Here is a 24,943-nt window from a genome sequence, read left to right as displayed (position 1 = left end):
GACCATTGCCTGCTTCCAGGGCATAGTGAGAGGGTCTGGGATAGGAGGGGTATTCAGGATTAGGACTAAGAGGCAGGCCTAAGGCACGGGCTGCTTTCTGACCTTAACAAACATCTTGTTGCCCACAGCAGCCCGGGATGACTTGGCTGGGGAGCAATAAACAGACATGGACTTTCTGTCTCGGGAGAACTCCAAGGTGAATTCCTTCTTCATTAGCTGGCGGATCACCTGGGAGAGAGGACACAGGGAGGGAGAGACCAGACATGAGATGGGTGAGAAAAGAGTCAAGACGCTGTATTGGAAGGGAAGAGTCCCAGATCCCTTAAAATATAGTCAAAAAGGATCTGTAGGTCAGAGTAGACCCCAAGCTGAGTCTGAGACTAAAGCTAAGTCTGGAGTTGATAATACAAATGGGGAGAATTCCAAGGCTAGTGCTGCCACCGTGCTTACAGGGTCCAGTTTAAAGGACAACAGAGAGGACGGCCTAGTGTGGCACTGTCCAGTGGAACTTGCCATGATGGAAATGTTTGATAATCTGCCCTGTCCAACCCACTGCGATGGAGCAATGGCTGCTGAGCACTTGATACGTGGCTAGTGCAACTGAAGAACTGAATTTTCACTTTAATTTAATTAATTTAAGTTTAAACAACCACAAGTGTAGCTGAATAGCACAGGCCTAGAGCTAACACACAGTAATAAGCTTCCACAAAATGACAGAGATGGTTACACACACTGGGAATGTAACTGATACCACTGAATTGTAATGTGAAAGTGGTGGAAATGGGAAAAAAATTTTCTATAATTAGAGAAGTTGTCAGTGAACAGAACAATCATGCATAAATTATAGGCTTCCCATCTACCACCCTATTATTAACACCCTGCATTGGTGTGGAACATTTGTTACAATTGATGAAAGCACATTTTTATAATTGTACTGTCAATTCTAGCCCATGGTTTAACTTAGAGTTCACTGTTTGTATAGTGTATTCTTAAAAAGTTTTTATTCTATTACCATATAAACAACTTAACATTTCCCCTTTTAACCACATTCAGATATATATCTCAGTGCTGTTAAGTACATTCACAATGTGCCACCATCACCACCAATATGGGAAATTTTATGTCATCTATGTTACCACAATAAACGTTAAAAAAAAAAATGAATGAGAGCCTTTTCCCACCAAATATATCATAGATATTTCTCCACGTCAATAAATCTATATTTGCACTCTTGTCTGTAATAGTAGTTAATGAATGGCATTTCTTTAATTTTTAAAAATCCTCTATCAATAAGCACTTGGGTTGTTTTCATTTTTTTAAATGTTAAATAAAGCAGCAGATGAGCATCCTGCATATAAGGAGAAAAGGAAAGAGGGCTAGGGGGGACCTGACATCCCAGAAGAACTCAACCGAGAGGGTTCAGTAAATATTACTAGAACGGACTAAGCCAGAGAGCAACAGAATTGGGGCGACAGAACTGGACTTGTCTGGCCATGAGGCCGCTTCATCCGTCCTGTCTCATCTTTTCCCTGCAAGTGCAGTGACCACACTTTCCCAGTCCTAACCCAAGGCCTTGAGATCTGCTGAAAATAAGTGTACTTCTAGAAACCAAGTGATAAGAGCTTAAATCAGGGTTGCTCCAGGACAGCTTGCTTGTGGATTCTGTGTCCAGCTCTGTCCATTTCAGCCAGGGACACCACAGGGGGAAGTGATCTTGAAATTCACCACGGGACGGGGCAGCAAAGCAGCGGAAAGAGCCGTCTAACTCTAAGGGGCTGCAGATGCCACTCAAAGTCCCTGAGGGAGGGACCGTCCACCTGTGCTGCTTAGGGAGGTCCCAGCCCGGGGCACCAGGCCCTGCCCTGCCTCCCAAGGTCCCCGGGCTCCTGGTCTGTGCGAGTTGGGGCCAGGAAGGGTCTCCCGTGGGTGGGGGTCCGCACACTCACCGTGTTGCAGGCGTTGGCCCTCTCTACCTTCGAGAGGTTCCTGACGTCGGTGTTGAACACGTTCATTTTCTCCACCAGGGTAGTGAGCGCTGTTTCGGTGGCCTCGCCCACCTTCTCATAGACGCCTCTGGCCTGAGAGGGCAGAGGAGGGACAGGAGGTGGGTGTCCCGGGCGCCTCGGCCCTGCTCCCACCTGTCCTCCCACCTTCCACCCCGGGCAGAGGATGTGGGACGGCGGACCTCCTTCCTGGGGCCCCTTCCTCCCGGGCGGTCATGGAGGCCTGGGCTCTGAGGCCATGGGAGGGGAGCAGGGGCTGCAGGCGGTGGGGGGTTACCTCATTGAAGTCCAAGGAGGAGTCATTGCAGAGGGCACAAATGGTGGCCAACTCCACCAGCCCATCATACTGCCCCGACCGGACTGGCTTATCATTCTTCAAGCTGGCGGCAGGGTGGGGAGGAGGGGAGGGAAAGGACAGGAGGAGAAGAACAGGGAATGAGATGCAGAGAGAGCACAGAGAGAGCAGAGAGCCGGCCATCAGGAAGCACAGTCGGGAGAGGGCCACGAACTTAGAGATCAGATGGGAGAGAGGGTGGGCTGGGTGGGGAGGCAGACGAGAGAGAACCAAGACCAAAGTAGAGGGGGGAGCCCTGGGGAGAGAGGTGGTGGCGGGGGCCTGAGGACTGTGGAGAAGACCCTGGGTGACTTACACCTCTCCTTCTGGAGCGTAAGTGGAACCAGTGATAGAGAACTCATTCAAAGTGCAGATGTCCCCCTCTACTTTGTCAATGACGAACATCTGCAGGACAAGAAGGGCATGTCCATGGGTGTCTGACTCTCCCAGCCCCGAACACGCCCGCAGATGCCTACCTTCCCGATCCCCAAAGCAGCTGCCTGCACCGAGGGGAGGCCTGTGTTCCTAACCTATAGACTCCCTGTACTCAGCCCTCTAAGCAGACTAACTGAACTTCCTACCATTTACACTTCCACTTTCCCTCTTCCTCTTTTCATTTCCCTGCCTTGTTTCCTTGCAATCATTTCCATGTTCTGTGTGGGTGGCTGTAAAATAAAAGTTACCGCAGGCCGTGGCTAGGGGCTTCTTTAGATCAGTTAAGAAAACAGGAAGCGTACAATCAGGAGTAGTGGGGACTGCAGTTAATTAGAAAGCACACATCCATCTACAGCTCCACAGCTAATTAGAAAGCACACATCCATCTACAGCTCCACCTGTCTGCTGTGGCCAGATCTTCCAGTTTTGCAGGATGAGCTAGAAATCCAGGTTGTTTTCTTATGGAATCTCTTGACTTTCAAATGTGGGCAATTAATTTGTTTTTGCAAACCACCACAGGAGCCAAGTTACACGCGCCTGCAGTCTGGCTTTGAAGCCGGTACATTAAAGGGAGGCAGAGAATGCAGTGCTTTGGAGGGAGGGGAGCAGCCAGCCCTGAGCCCCAAGCCAGCAGAAAGGATTGGGCCTTTTGCTCCAGAGAAGAAAAATGGTTAAGATGCCTTGCAAGATAAAGGGGTTCTGTGCAAGATAAACGGAAGCTCTGGGTTTAACAAAGTGGAATACACCCTCCTTACAGTCAGCCTTCTCATTTTCAAATGCCCGCAGTCAGCCTTCTCATTTTCAAATGCCCTTCTCATTTTCAAATGCCCGCAGGCTTTGTGGATCAACTCAAGGGGCCAGGGGTACACGCTCTCTCATCCTGATCTGAACACACAGCCCTTGCTTCTCAGAACACCAATTTCAATTTCATGGACATGCTACGCCACAGAACACTGTTTAGAGGACAGGTTCTTCAGCCGGGGTCCAAGGACAGCCGCCCCAAGGGGTCAGCAAACTTGGATGGCAAAAAAGGTACATCTTCATTTTCTCTCTGAAATTCAGCATTTCCTCCCAATTAGGAACACAGGTAACAAATCACAAAGCATTAGCAAAATCTGTGATTTTGCCGCAAGTACAGTCACAGATAATTTCCTATCACACTTCCATTGCTGCAGCTCTCTCAAAAGAATGCTTGCGCTCATCGCTGCTTCAAAATGTTGATAGCTGTTAGACCCATTGCTAGAACTTGCTGTGTAATGCGTCAATAAGCATATATGCTACTGAATCACAAATTTGGTTTTTTAAAAATATTTTTGATAACTGCATTTCAATAATTCATTTCCTCTGTAATCCTATGTAATTTTTTTTCTTTTCTTCTTTTTTTTTTTTAACAGAATCCCGTGTGTTTTATTTTATGCATTTAAAATATTATACCAAGAAGAGGTCCAGACTGCCAGAGGGGCCAAGGCAGAGGAAAGACGAAGAGGTCTGGTTTGGGAAACGCTGTTCAGGAAGAGCATGGCTCATGGTCCTGCAGGCCCTGTCACAGAGCCACCATTGGGGCGGGGGGTGGGGTGTCCGGCACCCAGGAGAGAGCTCTGGAGCAGGACAGACTTGGTTGGGAAACTCAACTCTGCTACTTATGAACCATGTGTCTCTGGGCAAGGCACTGAATCCCCAAATCCCTCACCTTTTCCTCCTCTGAAAAAATGGGGTTTACTAGACCTTCCCCTCTGGGGGCTGCTGTGGAGGGTTAGAGAAAAAGCCTGGCAGAAGGGGCCTCTCTGACCCCTTTCAGAGGTGGCAGCTGGCAGGGTGGTGCTCTAGCTATCCTCTGAGCATTTCCCAGGCCAAACTAAGAAGCTGCCCATGACTGGGCTGGGTAACTCCATCTCTGAAGGGTTCCCTTCACCCCCACATGCAGTCTTCTGGGTGGGCAAGCCATTTCTACTGCCCTAACCTTGCAGACAGACATCTGGTTGGTGGTTAGAGTGCCTGTCTTGTCGGAACAGATGACAGACGTGCAGCCCAGGGTCTCCACGGAGGGCAGGCTCCTCACGATGGCGTTCTTCTTTGCCATCCGGCGGGTGCCCAAGGCCAGGCAGGTAGTGATGACTGCGGGCAGACCTGTGGGCAGGTGGCAGAGCAGGTTATGGGACCCTTCAGTGGAAGAAGGGAAACCTAGTATAGAGGCTAAATAATGGCCCCCAAAGACATTAGGTCCCAATCCCCGGAACCTGGAAATGTGACCTTAGGTGGAGAAAGGTGTCTGCAGGTGGGATCAACCAAAGGAAGGAGAATGAGAGGCGGCCCTACCTTCTGGGATTGCGGCCACAGCCAGGGCCACGGCAATCTTAAAGTAGTAGATGGCGCCACGGATCCAGGAGCCCCCGTGGACGGGATCGTTGAAGTGGCCAATGTTGATGAGCCAGACAGCTACGCAGATGAGGGAGATGACCTTGGAGAGCTGCTCCCCGAACTCGTCCAGCTTCTGCTGTAGTGGGGTCTTTTCCTGCTCTGTGGCAGCCATTTGGTCACGGATCTTCCCAATCTCGGTGCTCACGCCCGTGGTGGCCACGATGCCCAAGGCTTTGCCGGCTGCAATATTGGTGCCCTGGGAAGGCGACGGACAGGCAAAGGGTCAGGCAAGACGGGACACTCGTGCTTGCTCCCACCCCGGGGAGGGCCGTCCCTGTGAGGCTGGCAGGGACCTCATCACACCACCACTACGCTCTCAAACCCAGGCCTCTCTGGCTGGAGGGTGTGACAGCCGGCCCTGCATTGCTCACCGAGAAAAGCATGTTCTTCTTGTCCTGGTTGACAGCTCGGAGGTCAGGAATGGGGTCTGTGTGCTTGATGACAGACACAGACTCGCCTGCGGAGAAAGGGCCGAGGGGTTTGCAGATGGCATCATACCCCTCTTCCATCCCTCCGGCTCCAAACCCCCTCCCAAGCTGTGATCCTGGAGGAAGCCTGGACTCTGGAGGAGGCTGCCAGAGGCCAATGGGAAATCCACACACTTAGAGCCAAAAGATCTTGACCAAGTCCCAGCCTGACCTCTGTCAAGCTGCATGACTCTGGATCACTTCCCCTCAGTTTGCTCCTGTGTAAAATGGGGACAATGGTATGTCCACTTCAAAGCAGGGTCTTGGTGGAAACCAAATAAGCTGATGTATGGGAAAGCGTGCTGTAAACTGTAGAGCAGGTCCCTACAAGGGAGAGGCCCCCACCTCTGGGCCTGGCCTCCCTCATCCTAACGGCAAGCATCATGGACCAGCCCTAGCCTTGCCTCCCTGGCCCCCAGGGAATGCTCCTTGGCTCTTTGCCTTCTCCTTCCCAATGGAGAAACAGAAGCAGCTGTGGTTTGAAGGGCAAGAGAACTCTCCATCTTGTTCTGGAATCTGATGGCTCCTGGCTAGCTCTCGGGGTGTGTAAGTCTATGTGTCTGTGTGGAAGGGATGGATAGATGGCCATATGGAGAACGGGCACAGATATCCTGCCTTCTCCCATGATCCCTTGTGTTGCAGGCTGTGACAGAGGGAACAAAGTTGAGCAACGCCAAGATTGCTGCAACAAGGGGGCCAGGAGGAGGCCCTGTTGCTGGAGGCTCTCTTTCGCACCTGGACTTTCATCCCCGTCTGTCCACCCAGCTCCTCCCTCGTCACTTCCTCATGCCCACAGCCACGGGACACCTCCTCCCACCCAGGCCACCAGACCTGTCAGGATGGATTGGTCAACCCGCAGGGTGGTGGATTTGATGGTGAGGATGCGGATATCTGCAGGGACTTTGTCTCCCACTGTGGAGAGAGAAGAGAAGGATGAGGTCAGTTGGGAAGGGAGTTGTCTTCCTTCCTAAGAAACACCAAGTCTTTGCCTAATTCACACTCATGCTTCAGGCCTCGGGGAGGTCACCCCAGGTTGGGTGCCCCCACCCCTGGGACTGAGCCAAGTCCTCTGCATGTGCTCCAGCAAGCATCCCCTGTCTTAAGCACTCATTCTAAATGCCCCTCCTTGTTGAGTGTCTTCCTTCCCACTGGGCTCTGTGCTCCACGAAGGCAGCCTCCAGTGTACAACCTGGCACAAAGTATGTGCTCAATAAATGCATGTGGAATGACCAAAGGGAAAATTAGGGACAAACCAGTTGTAGAATGAGAAACTAAAACTGTCACTGGGGAGACATCAAAACAGGGAGGGAAACAAGAGTAAGAAAGGTGGGGAGGGAAAGGCAAGAAAAGAACTCGGAGCAAACAGGGTGAGTGGGAGAGGAGTGGTGGAGTGGTATGAGGGTCAGAGGAAGAAGTGAGAGCAGCCAGGAAGGTGGGAAGAAAGAGGAGACAATACAGGGCATTGAGAAAACCAAGGTGAACCAGGAGAAAACGCAGAGAGAAGCAGGAGAGCTGCAAGCAGGAAGGGAGGATGAAGGCGGGGAGCGAGAGGTGAGGCAAAAAGGGGGGCGAGCTGGATCTGTGGGAGACCACACCTCAGGGACCTGGGGGCCTAAGCATCTGAGTGAAGGCTGGAAGTCTCGGTGAAAGAGGAGGGGAGATGGAGGGGCAGGAAAAGCACGATATGCTCGAGGGCTGAGAAAGTAGGAGGGGAGGCCAGGAGAAAAGTATAGACTAGTGGTGTCAGGGCATGGAACCCCTTGGGGCAGAGGTCTAAGAGGCTGATAGGACCCTGCCAGACTTAGAGACCCTTGGAGGCAACTACAAACACCTCCCAGGGCCCCTGCCTAACCCCGCCCTGGTCCCCTGGATGGCACTGGGGCCAGAGTTCAATGGCTTTCCTTTCCCTGAGTTCCTAAGGTCCCTCTTCCTGTGCCAGAGGAAGAGGACAGAGGAGGGAGGAGATCTGGGATGGAATCAGGCTGGACACTCTGTCACCCAAGCCGCAGTGATATTTATAGACATCCATGGCGCTGATTCCAAACTGACACCGCGGCAGGATGGCCCTGCGATGGGGTACGGGGTCTTCAGCCCACCCCTCTCCCTCTCCCCCAGCTTCCCGTTGTGCCTAGGTGCCTGGTGGAGGGAAGGAGGCCGAGAGAGACACATTCTCCCATGCCAGGGGCCCGGAGATGTGACCAGGTCTGCATGGGGCAGACATAAAAACCGCTGAAGGGGGCAGAATCCCAGTAATCTTAGCCACCCGGCCCCCACCCCTCCTGGGCAGGCATTAAGTGTCCCACAACGGGAGAGGCGGGGCTCCTCCTTGCGCTCTCCTCCTCCCAGGTCCCGTGCTCTCAGCCAGGGCCTGAGTTTCCCTTACATGGCCGGGGGCTTGAGCCTTCGGCCTCTCCCCCCCCACTTCAACCCTCGCTCCTTCTCCTTTGAGAAGCCTCAAGGGTACCGGGAGGTCAAGATTTAAAGCTGACCAAGCTTGGAGATGGGTGGAAGGCGAGGGGAGCCAGGCCTTGGGAGGGGGGTGGAGACGGGAGCCATTGGCAGGCACTGGGTTCCACCTGTTGCTTGCAAGTGCTGGGTGAGAGGAGGGGAAGCAGGGGGTCTGCTTGCAGCTTCGGGGACAGGACTGGCTGTTCCTGCTGAGACTTTGACAGGGAGAGGAGAGAGGGGGGCCATGGCCTGAATGCCCTGGGATGACCTCCTGAGACGTCTGGGAAGGAGAGGCAAAGTCTCCACCATCCTGCCTGCCTCCCAGACAGCTCCCCACCCCCAACACACACACATTCTCTGCTTCAGACCCAAGGGCCTCCTCCTCCTGGACCACCCGTTCCCCTGACTCACCGGCCACCTCCACAATGTCCCCTGGGACAATGTCCCGAGCCTTGATCCTTTGAACTGACTTGCGGTCAGCCCGGTAGACCTTCCCCATCTCGGGTTCATACTCCTTCAATGCCTCGATGGCGTTCTCTGCATTTCGCTCCTGGGGGACAAGGTGGAGGAAACAAGGGTCATCAGGCCACCTCCAGAAGGAGGACATGGAATGGGTGGGGGGCTTGGTCAGGGAGGATTCAGAGTCGAGATGAGAGTCTGGGGGAAATGAAGCGGGGAGGGTTATGCAGTTCTGGCTCCTCACGGGGGAGTGTGTGATTTGGGGGAGCTACCCTACAGCTGGAAACAGGATCATACCTCAGGTAAAGGCGTGCTGGGGAAAGGAGAAAGGAGAATCAAAGAAAACCAGAAAGCAGGGGACAGGAAAAGTAGAGGGTGGTAAGGAAAGAGGGAAGGAAATCAAACTAGCATTTATTGAGTGCCTAGTATATGCCAGGCACAGTCCTGGGTACTTTCGTACTCATCATCTCCTTAGGTTTCACCACAACTCTGAGAGAGAGGATTAGTAGCCCCATTTTATGGATGAGGAGGCTGAAGCTCAAAGAGATGAAGGAACTTGCCTAGGGTCAAACAGCCAGTTTCCCACATCTTGCCAACACTACATTCTGTTTCCACATTGGGTGAAAGGCCCAGAGAACAAGGCAAGCTCAGGGGAAGTGATGGAGGAGGAGGAGATTGGCAAGGGAGGGTTGGTCTCACATTCACAGTATCAGAACATGAAGGAGTGAGGAGGGCTCAGAGCTAACCTGCCAAACCCCCACAATGGCATTGGCAATGAGGATCAAGAGGATGACAAAGGGTTCAACGAAGGCAGTGACAGTCTCCTCGCCTTCCTCAAACCAGGCCAGCACCTGGGGAACAGGGGAAGGGAGAACAATGGGTAAGGAAAGGAAGTGGAAGGATTCCAAAGACCACTGCAGAGCGCTGAGAACACTGCAGAGGTCAAGGAGCAAGGCCCCATGGGGGATCTGCAGCCCCACATCTGTTGGAGAGGTTCTACACACCCAGAGGCTCACACTCATACATGCACTGCCCACTCCTTGGCTCGCGCAATGCTGCACAACTCGAGGATCAACAGGGAATGCTTTCAGGTTTCCCTGACCAAGTTGTTGGCTTGTAAAGGGGACACCCAGCCAACCGCCCCCACCTCCACATCCATCCCAGAGAAGCGGAAAGCCCAGAGGAAAAACTGCGGTCCTCACAGGCGCGTGGTCCACCCACAGCCCTCCCCCACAGCCCACGGGCAGGGCAGCTCCGATTTCACGAGGGAGGTGGGGGGAATAGGGTTACGGGCCTCCTGTACACACCCGGCCCCAGCTGTTGCCACTGCCAGGCAACAGCCACAAGCAAATGTCAAGGAGCAAATCCGAGAGGGGAGAAGTGAGGCCCTGCCAGCTAGTGCGGCGGGGATGGAGCCCTAAGGAGAGGTGTTTTTTGTTTGTTCATTTGTTTGTTTTTGCCTCCGGCGTCTTGTCTTCAGGAGGACTAAGATATTAAGGAAGAGAGTCCCAGATGCGGAATGGACTGCTGGGATGGTTCGCGCTGCAGAGGAGCCCCCAGGACAGGAAATGTGGAAGGGCCTTGGGGAGGGGGCTCTTTCAAGGTTGTGAGGGGGAGTTGGGGGGCAGCTATGAGGATGTGAGGGGCCTGGGAAGGCCAGGGCGAGTGCGCGATGAGGGATATTCCGGAGGTGCCAGCCCTCTCTTCGGGGCGCACTGGCCTCCACTCCCTCCCCCTACCCCCGCAAGCGTCTCTTTTCCGCTTCCACCGGAGAGCCTTCCCCTCGGCCAATTAGCGTTAAGAGACCGGGGAGGGCGGGGCAAGGGCGCCATTAAGTTCGGGGATTGGTGGAACGGCGCGCAGCCCCAGGGCATGCCGGGAAAAGTGGTCTGGGTTACTCGCTGCCGCCGCCGCCAGCGCCTGAGCCGGGAAGCCGGGCCCTTGCTAGGGGGGTTTCCCGAGTCCCCGACGTCCTTGAAACTGCCGGGGTGGCTTAGCTTCAGGGTTTTGGCCGAGAACACCCATAAAGTTTAAAATAAAACCTTCCTGCCGGGCGTCGAGGACAGAAGGGGCCGAGAGTCTCGGCGCGCCCCGGCCCCACCCCCTGCTCTGGTCGGTGGAAGAGGATGCTGACTGAGGGCTTGGCCTAGAGGACCGGACGATTCGGAGCCCCCCGCAGCCCCCGCCAGCCCCCAGCTGCCCTCCCACACTTACAAAGGAAATGCAGGCAGCCAGGAGCAGGATCCTCACCAGAAGGTCTTCAAACTGCTCCACCACCAACTCCCACAGGGACTTCCCTGAAGGCAGAGGGAAGCGGAGGGGCCCCGGGTTCAGGTCAAGAGGATGAACGTGGGAACCCCAAGTGCAGGCAGGGGACCAGGGGCTGAGAGTGCCCTGGGTTAGGGCTTGGAGCCGGGAGGTTCTGGGATAGGGGTGGGCCTCTTGGGCGAGAGAGAAAGGGCTAAGGGAGCTTGCCAGGGGCCCCAAAACCAGCTCCTCAAAAGTAGTGGGGATTTGTTCAAGGGTTGGATGCCACAAGGAGAGAGTGACTGGAAACTTCTGTGCCTGGCCAGACTCTAACCTTTGGGGAGGGATGTTTGCCCAAGGAGTCTGGAGGGAGAAGGGAGTAGGATCAGGGTTGGGAGGGTCATTTATGAGAGCCCAGGGACTCCAGTAACTTACCTTCCTCAGCAGGGAGCTCTACCCAGGGAAAAAGAAGAAAAGGAAATAATCATTTGGGGTTCAGTCCAATGCCCTCCATACCCAGGACTTCACAGCTAAGGTAAGAGGACCAGGTCAAAGATAAGGCAGCTGAGGTTCACCAAGGTCATCCCATAAAACCTCCCCAAACTCTGGGTCTCAGGAACCCAGTTTTCTCAGTATCCTCTCCCCTTCTGCAGTCACTGGACCATGGCCCAGCTCTTCCCTGAGGTACGCTGGAGGGAAAGGCTCCAGTGGGGGAACGGGGACAGAGGGGAGGCACGCAGGAGGGCATTAGCAGCCTCTCCTCCTCCAAGGGACACTCACCATTGGGGCCGAATTTCTCCAGATGCCGCTTAACTTGGTCTGGGGTGAGGCCTGTGGTCTCACTCACCCCAAAATAGACCAAACATTCCTCCGTGGTCTTGGAGTGTGCAGCCTCCATTGTGCTCCCTTCCTGGGGGCCAAGGGGCGGTGTGTTCTTTTGTGGAGGGCTCTCGAGGGTGGAGGGTCTTCCTCAGTGTGTCCACCTGCCTGTCTGGGTTTCTTGCTTCTTCTCTCTTGCCCCCCCCCAGGATTTTCTTCCCTCCACGAAACTCTGACCCCCGTCCCACTTGCAGCAGCTGGCCACCCCCCCCCAGCCCCCAGCTGGTACTTATGAGGGAGTTGGGGGGGGCCAGGTTCCCCCCCTCCTCCAGACCAGGGATTGGCTGGCTGAGACGCCAGCAGGAGGGTTTAGACGAGACAGATATTTCTGCTGACAGAGAGGGAACAGTGGGGCTGCAGCCTGAGATGTCACTCATGAGGGAAGTTCAGGTGGCCCCAGCCCCAGGGAGGGGGGCTCAGGGAGAGATTTGTCTGTCCCACACTCTGTCTTGGCTTCCTGACCCCTCCCCCAGTTGTCTCAACTACCTTGGTTACACTGAATTTCCCATCCCAAACTCTGCCCCAGTTCTTCCCTTTACGTCTTCTGTGCGTAGGCCTTCACCTTTCACTGTCTTTGCACCTTCTTTCTCTTCTTGTCCACCTTGAACCTGTTTCTACTCCAGTCTCTTCTCCTCACCGGTTTCTTGAAAGGGCAGCAGAGATACCTCAAGTTTCCAGGTGCCTGAAAAGAGGAAGAGCATCTTTTGGAGGCTGAGGCAGTGGGCGAGGGGAAGTAGGGAGGGGAGAGAGTCAAGGGAACAGGGCAGAAGATGGTAACCCTACCCTAGGGAGGGGTGGCCGCAGCCATCAACAAGGGATTTAGTGTCCAAGCCCTGGTGAGCAAAGCCAGGACTGCCCTCTCCCGCCAAACCACCCCCTCAATCGCTCTAACAACCTCTGGGATCACAACCTTCAGCCCCCCCCACCTCGCCCCACCATCCCTGACAGGGAATCCCCACCCCACCCCCTGGGAAAATGGGATACCCAGGCAGCTGGGTAATCCAAGAGGCTACAGAATGTGCTGATGGCAGAGGGGGAGGGATCAATGTTTCAAGAGGGGGACAGAGTCACCCCAAGTCACGGAAAGAGGGTCACCTCATCCTACATTGTACTCTCTTTAACCCAAGGGTGGAGTGTGGTCCTCACTCTGGCCCTGACGGCATCTGTCCCCCAGGAGGAATGAGGATTAGGCCTGCGGTGTGTACAGGAGCTGGGCGGACCCCCCTGAGAGATGCAGAAGAGAAAGAACATGGCGGGGGGGGGTGGAGCTGGATAAAGCAGAGGCTCGACTCCAAAGGAACCTGGAGGGAGTCATTTGTGGGGACAGGTCTAGGGCAAATAGGCAAAGAGCTGGGTGCGGGATGCGGGGCAGAAAGGGCTGCCAGGGCCAGGGATGTCTGAGGAGCAGTGGGGAAAGAGGGCAGCAGGGAGCAGGCCGGTGGCAGCCGGGTGGGCGGGGACCTGGGAGCTGGGTGTAAAGCCACAAGTTGTTGCTGAGCGGCTGGCCTTGGTGTCAGCTTCCTTCAAGAAGCAGCTGCTCCAAGCCACTGCTGTCCATCCCACCGCTCCTCTGGGGTGGGGGCTTCTTTTGGTCTCCACCATGGTAGCTGCTGGGGTAGTAGAATGGAGGTAACCGTGGGGTGGGGGTGCAGGAGAGGAAGGACGGACAGAGCGAGGAGAGATGCCCTATGAGAGTGATGGTGAACAGGGCAGTGAAGGGAGGAGGGCACCACATGCCTCGGGGTGCAAGTCCATCCTTTAGGGCTCAGTTTCCTAAAATGACCAATGAGGACTGTCGTCCACAGAAAGGATTCTCAAGGATGCTTCAGCCCTGGGGTTCAAGTTACTAAGCAGAGAAGGACATAGGGAGACAGCAGGTGGAGAAGAAAGCCCCCAGTTTTGGAGAGTGGGGGTACCAGCAGGGGTGGATGGAATATAAGGATTTAGCACCCCACCCCTCACCCCCCCGACTCATCCCTTCTTCTGCCTGGACTTGGGAGAGTTGGGAGAGGGGCAGCCTCCTGGGTGAGTTGAGGACATGCTGCTCCCTCCCACCCCCTTTTCACAGTTCCAACAAGCCCCTCCCCTCAAGCAGAGTCCTGCTGTGACCCAGGATAGGGAGACTCAGACAGTGGGGTGACTCAGACAATGGGGTGTGAGTGTTGGGGTCCCATCAGTAGGCTCCTCTGCCTGCCCCGGCCCCCATCTTTAGGCCAGGGTCTGCTCAGCATCTGCCCAGCTTCTCCCCACCACCACCTGGAGGGGTGACAGGGAACTATCTTAAAGGAGCAGGGATGCCCAAACATGGAGAAGGGGCTTAAGACAAGATTCCGAGAACGGCAGCTTCAAGGGAGTTCAGAGCCTGAGATGGAGAGAAGGAGGCAGGCTTCACAGGGCATCCCTGCCAGCAGGGCCCTCTAAGGTTATCCGTTGCTACCTCCCCCAGCTTCCCAGAGGGGGAAACTGGAGCCAGAGAGGGAAAGCAACCAGCCAAGAGCTGCAAAAGGCTCAACGTGAGAAGGGGCTGGGAATGTGACCTGGGATGGAGGAAGGTGGAGCGCCGGGTGCTCTCCTGGATCCCTGCCCAGTGGGGTCTCCAAGCCAAACACACCCAGAGTAGGAAGGCTTTCTTCCTCCCCTGGCTGAGCACTGAGGCTGGCAGAACTGAGAGGCTCTAGATCTGACAGGAAGATGGAGGCTGGACTCTGGGCCAATCCCTGACCAGTTCTGAAACACGGCTTAAAAGAAAGGCATAGAGGGAAAGTGTCTTAGGCCTCTCTAGCCAAGACTAGCAAATCTTTGGGGGTGTCCCTGCGTCCCTCCCCTATCCAGTCTTTGGAAGGCAAGTCCCTGAAGGCCAGCAGGGTTGGGGGTGGGGGTTTGGGAGTACCAGTTGCCTCTAGATTAGGAGAGGATCAGGCCCTGTTTACCCCAGGGGCCACGGCTTTCACTCGCCATTGCGCTGTGAGAACCCAGCACCCAGATCCCCAAACCATCTCCCCCTTTTCAAGACCAATCCTATCTCCAAAATCTGGAGGCCAAAGTTTGGGGGAGCCCCAGGGATTAGACAAAACAGGGTTAGCCAGCAATCTCCCCCAGGCTAGCCCCCAGCCTGAGCAGCCTGTGAGCCCAGCTGTCTCCTGTCCATCTCCCGACAGGCCACTAGGCCCAGAATAGCAAGGTCACAGGCGTGGGTCGGGCCTCCTGGAGGTGGGGGCAGAGGCTGAGGGGCATGAGAGAGTGGAGGCTCCACTCTGCTGGGAAGGAAGGCGAGGTGCACGATGGCAAGAGGCAGAGCTAGTGGGAGGTGGGGTGGGCCCAGCAAGATAGGTGGGGTTCTGCAGACCTGGCCCCTTTCTATTGGCACCCACCACCCCAGAGCTGGGAAGTCCAGGGGCGCCCTCTATTGGAAGGGAGCACAACCACAATTTAGGATAAAGACCAACTCAGAGAGCAAAACTCACGTTTAAAAGGGAGTGCAGGGAGGGGAGGTATGGGGAGGGATTGGGAGGCCATGTGAGCCAAGGGGGCAGATGTGAGAGGAGATGGACCCTGTGCAGCTGGATCTTCTGATTTTCAGGAGAAACCAGTAATCTCAACTTTTATGTGAAATTCAAACAGAAACATCTAGGCCAAACAAATCATGTCGGTAGCTCTGATTGGCTGTTGGCTTTGTGTTTTACAGATGAGGACACTGAGGCCTGGAGTGGCCATGCGTGCCAGGTCACACAGCAAGAGGCCAGGCCAGGAGTGGGAGCCGGTGCCGCCATCCATCCTTCTGCTTTGTAGCTCCGTCAGCCTGCCCCAGCCCTCTGCAGCCAGACTCCACAGCTGTCACATTCCTTCCCTCCCGACACAACTGCCCTGACCCCTCTCTCTCTGCTTGTAGGAAACCTTCACCTGAGATTCTCGGCAGGAAGCACCCCTGGAGAGCATCAGTCCTGCTGCTCACTGTCCTCTCCCTGCAATGGTCTTGGCTGGGGCTCCAGAGCAGCACTATTTAGCCCTGAACTTACTGCTCAGCCAGCAGGACAGCCCACAGAGGAGCCACGGGTCCCAAAGCACAGGCCCCAGAGCAGCAGGAACTGACTCGCACCCGACTCCCTGGAGCTCCCAACACCCTGTTGCCTTCCTGACCCGCCTCGCTCAGTTCCCCCCCCAAACACTGGCCACAGCCATCAGAATGGAACCAAGATAAACCCTTTTATTTATTTACGCTTTACCATTTTGTTTAAAACAACAACAACAACCACCTTAATATAACTGACAGCCCTTCCCCCTCTGCCTTCCTTGGGCTGGGGGTGGTTAATGGGGAAGTGGCCCCCAGGGGTGGGACTGGCCACAAGAGCCCTCAGGGAGGTAATGGAGCCCAAATCCCCTGCCCAGGGGAAGGGGCACCTGTAGTGTATGGACTGGGGAATCAACAGGGCTCTTGACCTCTTCTAGTACCAACATGGATGCCCTTGGCAGACAAGGGTCAGGAAGCATGTGGGAAGGGGGGTCCTACCTCTCCTTGATGTCCCGACCCAACCCCTAACCTGTGAACTGAGGGCTGGGGAGCAGGGAGACTGGAGAGAAGGTGGGGTAGGGGGTTTCACACGAAGGAGTACTGGTTATTAATGGCTCTGGGATGGCCCCCTTCTTCTCCGTTGCCCCCTAGTGGTAACTGCTGGAGCTGCACCATCGGGGTCACCCCAGGGTCTCCACCAGATCCAGCGCCTCCCAGGGCTTCGGTGCCTGGTGCTATGGCCTCTTCCAATTCAACCACGGGGACCAGCTCAGCCACGGGGACCAGCTCTTCCTGGCCCCCTCCACTGCCCGCTTTCTCTTGCCTCTCTTTGGCTGTGGCGGCTGTTGCTGCCGCCACTTCTGGCGCCCCCGACGCCTCTTCTGCCCCAGGATGTGGGAGATCTGTCCATGAAGGGGGTTCAAGGGGCTGGGGTGGGTCACGGGAGGTGTTCGATTCTGGAGAGGAACAGTAAAGAGACTGATGGTGGAGGGAGGTAAGCTCTTGCAGTGGCCTCCCCTTCACTCACCCCCCAGGAGCCATATGCTATCTCCCCCCACGCCCCTCTCCTGAGCAGCCCCCGTCCATGGAGGATGGATCATGGCGGCAGTGAGAGGAGGACCACACTTACACACAGTCACTCGCTCCGAAGGGCATGAGGGTGGAGGAGGCATCGGGGTGGCATCGATCTCCCTCGCACACCCCTGCATGGCTCCCGGCCTGCTCCCGGCCTGGGGGGAGGGGCAATGTGGGGACAGATGGGACATTGGGGCAGGGAAAAGGGAGAGATCAGACAGGGACATCAGACATCAAGGGAGGGGGGTAGGAGGGTCAGACTGAGCATCCCCAAGAAGGGCAGGCCCAAGGCAGGGTTGGGATGAAGGGCAAAGACAAGGCAGGGAGGATGGATCTAGGAGACGGACAGATGATGGAACAGAGGAGCCCGATGGAATGGGAATGCACAGACTCTTGGCCCCTCCCCGGCTCCAGCCAGGAGCCCTCAGCCTTCCTACGCTCCATCAGTGTCCTCCTTTCCTCTCCAAACCCCAGGGCACAGAAGCCGCTCTGCCCTGCTCTCCCCTCCGCACAGCCCCCCCGCCCCATCTTTCTGGCACACACACCTCACTTCCTGGGTGCACGGGCACCTCCTCCCCTGCAGACCTGCTCTGCTCACCCTGCTGCCGCTGGGAGGACACGACATAGCTGACAAGGACAACATCACTGGAGCCTCCAGACTCCAGAGGGATGGGGTGCACCCGGAAATGCTCGAGCATATCAAAAATGGACTGGAACCACAGGTGCTGGACCCGGCACTGACCCTCCTCATTCAGCGACAAACGCAGGTGCTGAGGGCAGGACAAGCAAGGTGAAGTGGGGGCCTGGGCCCCTGCCGATTCTAGAGCCCTTCTGCCCTGGACAGTGGTGTCCCTCCCCACCCCACTCCCCCCCAAGCGCTCTGGAGGGAACAGAGCCTTTTCCTCAGTCACCCACCTTGGCCTTGCCCTGGAAGTTGAAAGTGAGGACGTACTCGCCCCGCCTCGTCTCACTCTGACGTACCAGGAAAACGCCGTGGGAGCCCGTACCTCCTGCCAGCACTAACTGGGCGGCCTTGAGTCGAGAGAGCATCCCGTGGAACCAAGGATATCCTGAGAGGGGCTGGTCTCCCTCACCTCCCTCCGACTCCCCCTGGAACAGGAATGACCCTTCAGGAAGGAGAGAGGGAGGGAAACCGGGATGTCAAGGAAGCCGCCCCCATCCTGGGAGTAAAAAGCCTACTTCCCCCTCGAGGCATCTCCTCCCCTCACGTGACCTTTCCCTCCCCCTGGGTCAGATCCCTCAGGATCCCAAGAGAGAAGAGAAGGAGTTTCCGGAAGGCAGACAACTGGGCCTGGAGGCAGACACCCACCCACACCTCTGATACCTGTGGTGGCTTCTGGAGTATCCAGGGGAGGGTAGGGGGCTGAGAGGGGATGAACTGTCCCTGCTGGGGGTCCCTCTTCAATGGGGATGCGGGGGGGTAACTCTGGGGGAAGGAGTTCCATTGAGTCAAAATGGGAGGCGGCAATGGAGGCAGAGCTGGGGGAGATGGATGCCGAGGGGCGGTCTGAGAGGCCCCCGTATGCCCCTGGAAAAAAACAGAGGGGTAGAGTTGAGAACTCAAGGAGCTGATCCTTGGCAGGCTGCTCTGCCTGGGCCCATTCCTCCACCAGCCAGTCTACCCTGTGTACACCGAGTGGAATGAGCTGGCTAGAGGGCCACATACCTCTTTAGGCAGTGACCCCTGGCAGTTTTTACTAAAGGCTGCTCACACACACTGTTCACTCCTGACGGACTGTAGTTATTGCAAGGAAGTCCAAAAATCCAAATGCACCTGTGTGTTTTCCAAACCAACAGCTGAAGTTTCAGTTGTTTTTGCAAAGGTGGGAGGTAGGATCCCTCAAATATTTTACCATTAAAAAGGGGTCTTGTTTTTGGTCTGCAGGACAAAGCCCCCAACTCCAAGAGGCATCAAAGACCCTTCTGTTAACCCCCCTCGCCCAGCCACCTTTATTATCACCTTAACTTGTATTTGTGTATCCTGCCCTCTGGCCCAATTAGACCACCTGATTTTTCCAAATATCCTGGGCTCTCCCACCTCAGGTCTCTGCTCTCACTATGTGCCTCCTTTCAAGCCATATGCCCACCCCTCACCTCCTCTTAGTGTTCCCTGTCTATTCCACCCTCCCCCGTTTTCTTCCTCCTCAGGGGACACTAAGAGGACACTAAGCCTAGGCCCTCCTTTTGGGGGACCTGCTTTTGATAGACTATGATATCTTATCAATCCAGCCAGACTGTGAGCCTTTGGAAGAAAAAGGGCTCATCTCAGGCATCCCTGATGCCCCATCTGCCCCAGGGCCTTGCACAGGGCCAGATCTTGCTCAGACCTCCCCGAGCATCTGTCAAGTGGCCGTCGCGCAGCCTGAGCCTGCATGAAGGTCGTCTGTGTAGTCAGAACACAGGCATCATGGTGGAGTGAGCAAAGCAGAGGGTCAGGACTCAGGAGCTGGCGTGGTAGCCCTGTCTTTGTCAGGGACTCTCAGGTGACCTCAGAAAAGCCATTTCTCCTCCTGGGGTCTTAGCTGCCTGAGAAGAAAGGGGGCTGGATCTGACAGCCTGTGAAATCGGTTCTAGTACTAAAACTCTATGATTCCTTTGTTCTTTCACTGAATACAGCCTGTGTGCTAGGCACTGGGAAGCTAAGCCCAGAACAGAGGGAAGGGAGGGTCAGGAGAAAAAGGCATACTGGAAGCTAATTCTGGAAAGGTGAGCTGGGGCCAGGTAGGCACATGTCTTAGTGTGTCTATATGTATGGGGAGGGTATGTGTGTGATTCCTCAGGCCGTGAAGTACATAGAGAATCAAAAGAAAATTTGGCCTCAATAAAGAGTGAGAGCAAAACAAAGATGTCTACAAAGTGGGAAAAAAGAACTGTTCTCTCCAGCCAGAGTGGTGGACTGCAGAAGACTTTCTGAAATAGGTGACAAGGCTGGGAGTAGAAAGTTGGCTAGGAGTTTGCTTGGGGCCTCTGTGGGGTGGTGATGATAATTCTAAAAGGCAAACTGGGGACTGGCAGTGCTTGGCGTGTGTGTGTGTGTGTGTGTGTGTGTGTGTGTGTGGCAGTGCTTGGCGTGTGTGCGTGTGTGTGTGTAACAGGAATGGGGTGTACAGTGGAGTCTGAAGAGAGGGCCAGGGGCCTGACAGCAGAGGGATCCTGCCTGGCAGGTTTGGAGGTTCGCTGCTCTCTAAGGCTCCGTCCTTACCCTGCGACAGGCGGTCATTGCTCTCACTGGGCCCCAGCGGCAGATCCTGGCTGGGCAGATTCTCCGAGTGATTCAGGCAGGGCAGCTCCAAGCTATCTGTGTTCTCCTTTGCAAGGCATGAGGTCCCAGGGGCCAGAGGGAGGGTCATGGGGCGGGGACTGGCAGCAGGGCACGGTCTGCAGAGACAGGGAAAACAGTGCTGGGAAGAAAGTCACCAGAAGAAAGGCACAGCCTCCTCACTCACTCTCCCACCCCCACCCCAGAGCCCCTCAGTGACAGAAGTCAGGCCCATCACCCTGGGCTCAGGCATTCTTGGATGTCAGACACCCAGGCCTTCACATGTAGAGCATCCGCTGTCTCCAGGATATACTCCGAGGGGCCTTCCACCTATGGGGACAAGAGGAGGGCCTCAGCCAGGGCAGGGCTCAAGGGGGAGCCCACAGATCACTTCCAGGTCCTGAGGCCTTAATCTACCCCTAATGGAAACAAGAACATCCTCCCTCTCTACTCCCCTCCCAGAAGGGGCAGCCCCAGGGACCTACTCTCAAGGCACCTGACCCATAGCACCTCTTCCCCCAGCATCCCTTGCTCAAAGGTGCTAAGAGCTCTCTCCCCAATGCCAGTACTCCAAGCGTGAGGAAGCTCACAGCCCTCACCTTAACCACGAACGTGTTCTCCCGGTCAGGCATCTCCAGGGCTGTGGTTGTTCGGACATCTGTTATAGCAGAGCAGGGAATGCTGAGGCGGGGCCGAGAAGCCTGGGTTGTGGAGAGAAAAAGATCTAGATCCTGGGTGTGCAGAGACCATCTTTCCCTTCCTCTCAAACTTTCATCATTCCTTCTATACCCTAGGAGAGTTAGACAAAAGGTAAAAGCACTACTTTCTCTTTGCTGCCCATAGCTACTAACCCAGAACCAGGAACTAGCTTTAAAAACAAACGTTATTCTTATGCGCTATATAGATATCCATTTTTAGTTCTTAGTGTATCGGAATAGCTAGAAGGAAATACCTGAAACTGCTGAACTGCAACCCAGTAGCCTTGATTCTTGAAAATGATTGCATAACTATGTAGCTTACATGGTGTGACTGTGTGATTGTGAAAACCTTGTGGCTCACACTCCCTTTGTCCAGTATATGGACAGACAAGTAGAAAAATGGGGATAAAAACTAAATGAAAAATAAGGTAGGATGGAGGGGATGGAATGATTTGGGTGTTCTTTTTTCCTTTTACTTTTTATTCTTCTTTTCGGAGTAATGAAAATACTTTAAAATTGATTGTGGTGATGAATGCACAACTATATGATGGTACTGTGAACAGTTGATTGCACACCATGGATGACTGTACGGTATGTGAATATATCTCAATAAAACTGAATAAAACAAACAAAAAGCCCAAATGTTTAAGTGAATCAATGTGTGTGGGCTGGTAAATTACCACGGCTTATCCACAGGGCTGAGTTACCACCGTGGCTACTCTATCACCTGCACCCAGTCACCCACCCCCTTCCAAGCTCACCTTGGGGGGTACAAAGAACTCCAGACGACTTCCTCCTCCTCCTTCTCCTTCACTCCGGAGCAGTAAGCGACACTTCTGCCACTGAGGCTGCCCTCCGCCCCCTGAGGTAGACCCGGCTGTCCCGCCTCCCCGGCCCACACCAGCTGGGTCAGGGGCTGCCTCTTCTGCCCCCATGAAGCTCAGAAGCTCTTCCCTCTGCACCATCCCCGTTCCATCCTTCAAGGTCCCCCCTCCCCGACTTAGTCTCAACCTCTCAAAACGGTGAGTCCATCTTTCCCCCGGGGATGTTCCGTCACCAGCCAGTCCCCTACCAATGGTCCCAGCCCCCCCAGAGGAGTTGGAGTTGCTGTTTCCTCCCAAGACTGGGGGGCCTGACGAGGTCTCCACGGGCCCAGCTGGGGAAGGAGGGTCCACGGTCCCCCGCCACTGCAGGATGCCACGGACTGAACCGCGGACAGAGCGACCCACTGAGCGGAGGGAGAAGCGTTTCTTTAGCTTCGGCTTCGAGGAGGTTGTTGAAGAGGAAGAGACTGAGGAAGGGAGGGGGCCGGCCAGGTCCTCAGATGATCGAGAAGGGCCCAGCACAGCCAGGGGCCCACCCACCCTGCAGCTCTCAAGGGATAGGTCATGTAGTGGGAGCTCCGCTCCAGGACTCAGGGGAGCCAGGATGGGTGGCGAGAGGGAGCCAGAGGCCCTGGCCACCTCCGCTTCAAAGTGCTGCAGGAAGAGCTCAGCAAAACGGCGGGAGAAGGCAGCCTCTGCTCCTGGCCCTGCATATTGGGGGTGGGAGGCCAGGTAGAGGCGGAACCGGCGGGCAAAATCCAGGGCGGCAGCCCGGGCATGGGACTCACAGAACTCCCGCCAACTTGGGGGAGGGGGTGGTGGCAAGGGGACAGGGGACGGGGAGGCTCCATTCTCTGGGGACGGGGCACCATTCATGATGGTCCCCAGGAGGTGGAGAGGGGGAGCCTGTGGGGAGGGGCAGCAAAGAGGGAAGCGACCAGAAGACACGGGGTGAGCGGCAACAGCTGCAGAAGGAAGAGAGAGGCACATACACGGAGTCACTGCTGAGGAGGGACTGGGGACAGAGTCCCACCCCAAGCCAGAGACCATGGGCAAGAAAACCAAAACTGCCTCCTTTCCCTTTTCCAGGTCCTCATACCACACAAACCCCAATAAACCAGCTCCCCATGTCTAAGCCTGCAGCTGTCCTGCTGCCTTCTCAACCCACTTTCCTTGGCTTTGGCTCCAAGACTGATGGAAGCTGTGGAGCACCTTCCTCCAAAAAGGAATCTTTTCAGATCACCTCCTTTCTCTAAAACAGATCCTTCAATACTTATCACATACTTCTCATATGCTGTTCTAGAAGGTTCCACATGGTTGTCTTACCTTTCCCTGTGAGAGGCTTTAATAACCTCTATAATAGATGAGGAAACTGAAGCTCAAAAAAGTTTCAGAACTCCAAGTCTACTGTTTTTCCTGTGGCATAGTCCCTGTCCCCAGGGACTGACTAGACCAGCCTCAGCCATAGCCCCTCACTGCTCCAGCTCTCAGGGGGACAGAGGGGTCTGGGCCTACGGAGTTTAGAGAACCTCTGGTTCAGAGGAGGGAAGGTTGCTCATTAGGGAGGATGGGTGGACAATGGACTGAAACAACAATGGCCTTGAAAGCTGACCCCAGAACCCAGGGCCCAAGCACTGGTGCAGGAGGCCGGGGACGGCCACATTCCAATTCTTTGTTGCCCCTTCGGTCTGGAGCCCAGAGGCAGCGGCACCAGGGGAGGGGAGCTGTGGGTTGGGTCAGGCTGGGGCAAGTATCTGCTGGCTAGAAAATAACAAATAAGAGGGAGCTGAGAGGTTCTATGATTTTTCATCTCCCCTTTTTCTCACTGGGGAGTGTGCCCTAAAGGCTGGTTAGCCTGGTGGTTAAGGCCATGGGTTCTGGAGTCAGACTTGGGATCAAATCCCAGCTCTGCCACCTATTAGCCATATGAACTTGAACAAATTACATATCCTTTCTCAGTCTCAGTTTTCATACCTGTAAAACCGAGTTAACGATCCCAATCTCCTAGAAGTGTTGGGAGAATAAAATAGATAATGTCAGTGCTTGGAACAAAGTTAGCACACAATAAAAGGCCCCCATTATTACTATCTTTATGAGGGAAAACAGTATTATGGCTCCAATTTTCTAAAAAGGAAATCAGAGAAAGGAAAAAGCTTCCCAAGGTCTTACAACTAGCAAGTGGCAGAGCTGGGTGTGGAATTTACAACCCATGGCTCTTTTGTTGGTGTTCCTCCCCTAAACTATACTGGAAGATGACAGCAGGAGGATTAGGGTAAGGGTGGCTCAGGAAGGTCTCCCCACAGAGACCTTCAGAGACCTCAGTCTCCCGCTCAGACTCACAGCTTGGCTGCACCCCGCCCTGGTCCCCCTGGCCTAGGACCTACACACTCAGCTGGCCCCAGCCACAGGGGCAAGTCCAAACCAAGAAGAGGCCAGGCGATGCAGGAGTCATGGAGCGCAGGGGAACTGAGCCAAGAGGTGCAGACAGAGCAGAGAGACCAACCTCCAGCTGGAGGCCACCTCTGCTTACACCCGCCCACCCGTCCCTCTGCACCACAGGCAAACAATGGCCCCTTCAGACCCGCTGACCCTGCGGCTCCTGAGTTGGTGACTCAGTTTCTCCTCTGCCAAGTAGGACTCAGACCTATTTTCCCGGTGCACCTGCCTCTGGCTCAGTTCTGCTATTTCCCGAAGGGCGGGTGGTGGAAGGCGCAGGCTCCGCTCCTGGCTGGGAACCTCCGGGCCCGGCGGGCAATCCACTCCGACTCGACGCTGCCCCCTGGCCACCCCCCCGCCGCCCATTCCCCGGGGCCGCAGGCTCCTCGGGACCAGCCCTGTCTGCTGCACCCACTCCGGGCCCGAGCGCACACCTCCTGCCCCGGGGCCCCCACGCCCACCCCCACCCCGGGCTCCTCTCAGGCGCCGGGGGCCTGGTCGCGTAGAAAGAAGAGGTACTTGAAGAGGGGGGTTCCGGTTCCGGTCCCACCTGCATCTCGGTCCCCGCGGTTAGCTCCGGCGGCGGCGGCGGCGGCAGCTCCCGCTCCCCACCCCCCTCTCCGCGACCAGCTCCCAGCCCGGTTCTGCGCAGGCGCCGGGACCCCTTTACCCGTCACCAAAGAAAGCGACCATAGAGAAGAGCGGCGAGAGGGCAGGGCACTTTCACACTCACTTCCGTCATCCTGCTCAGCGCAGACCCTGAAGAAGCTGAGGGGGTGGGGGTCTCGAAGGGCTTCAGTGACTTTTCCGCTTGCAACCCAAAAGGGCCACGGAAGACGCCATGGGAAGGAATTAGATCCTACCAGAGCGTCTTCCCGGAGGAGATTCGGGACAAAGGAAAGGAGTCCACCATAGAGACGCTACTCTCCAGG

General features: G+C 55.5%; 2 protein-coding genes and 1 long non-coding RNA gene across 11 annotated transcripts in view; 1 reads left to right on the top strand and 2 right to left on the bottom strand.

Moving 5' to 3' along the window:
* The window catches only part of ATP2A1 (ATPase sarcoplasmic/endoplasmic reticulum Ca2+ transporting 1), a 16,500-nt gene extending 4,694 nt beyond the window's left edge, over positions 1 to 11,806 (bottom strand). Inside the window, exons 1-13 of one of the 2 annotated variants that reach the window (XM_037813559.1) lie at positions 11,592 to 11,806; positions 11,247 to 11,264; positions 10,779 to 10,861; positions 9,311 to 9,415; positions 8,517 to 8,655; positions 6,489 to 6,569; positions 5,562 to 5,647; positions 5,089 to 5,386; positions 4,733 to 4,899; positions 2,654 to 2,742; positions 2,281 to 2,383; positions 1,947 to 2,078; positions 103 to 228 (exon numbers count right to left, since the gene is read on the bottom strand). In XM_037813559.1, coding sequence (XP_037669487.1) covers positions 103 to 228; positions 1,947 to 2,078; positions 2,281 to 2,383; positions 2,654 to 2,742; positions 4,733 to 4,899; positions 5,089 to 5,386; positions 5,562 to 5,647; positions 6,489 to 6,569; positions 8,517 to 8,655; positions 9,311 to 9,415; positions 10,779 to 10,861; positions 11,247 to 11,264; positions 11,592 to 11,709 — 1,545 coding nt within the window. In that variant the 5' untranslated portion in view covers positions 11,710 to 11,806. Of the gene's footprint in view, positions 1 to 102; positions 229 to 1,946; positions 2,079 to 2,280; positions 2,384 to 2,653; positions 2,743 to 4,732; positions 4,900 to 5,088; positions 5,387 to 5,561; positions 5,648 to 6,488; positions 6,570 to 8,516; positions 8,656 to 9,310; positions 9,416 to 10,778; positions 10,862 to 11,246; positions 11,265 to 11,591 lie in introns of those variants that run through there. The other variant, XM_037813558.1, reaches the window with a different exon arrangement.
* Positions 10,447 to 15,905, top strand: LOC119517073. Its single transcript, XR_005213465.1, has 2 exons — positions 10,447 to 11,346; positions 15,376 to 15,905. It is a non-coding gene; the product is annotated as an uncharacterized LOC119517073 (long non-coding RNA).
* Positions 15,875 to 24,943, bottom strand: SH2B1 (SH2B adaptor protein 1). 8 transcript variants are annotated; one of them, XM_037813563.1, is made up of 9 exons: positions 24,745 to 24,943; positions 21,513 to 22,540; positions 20,653 to 20,754; positions 20,292 to 20,383; positions 19,997 to 20,172; positions 18,119 to 18,322; positions 17,689 to 17,900; positions 17,372 to 17,543; positions 15,875 to 16,655 (listed from the first exon to the last, which is right to left on the bottom strand). In XM_037813563.1, exons 2-9 carry the CDS (start codon positions 22,449 to 22,451, stop codon positions 16,285 to 16,287), a joined length of 2,268 nt encoding a protein of 755 aa, XP_037669491.1. In that variant the 5' UTR covers positions 22,452 to 22,540; positions 24,745 to 24,943; the 3' UTR covers positions 15,875 to 16,284. The 8 variants fall into 8 exon arrangements, with proteins under 8 accessions (XP_037669491.1, XP_037669490.1, XP_037669492.1 ...); XM_037813562.1 differs by lacking the exon at positions 24,745 to 24,943 and adding an exon at positions 24,562 to 24,704; XM_037813564.1 differs by lacking the exon at positions 24,745 to 24,943 and adding an exon at positions 24,241 to 24,387.

The sequence above is a fragment of the Choloepus didactylus genome, chromosome 21, assembly GCF_015220235.1.
Source record: "Choloepus didactylus isolate mChoDid1 chromosome 21, mChoDid1.pri, whole genome shotgun sequence".
Classification (NCBI taxonomy): domain Eukaryota; kingdom Metazoa; phylum Chordata; class Mammalia; order Pilosa; family Megalonychidae; genus Choloepus; species Choloepus didactylus.
This window is presented reverse-complemented; position numbering and strand designations above follow the sequence as displayed.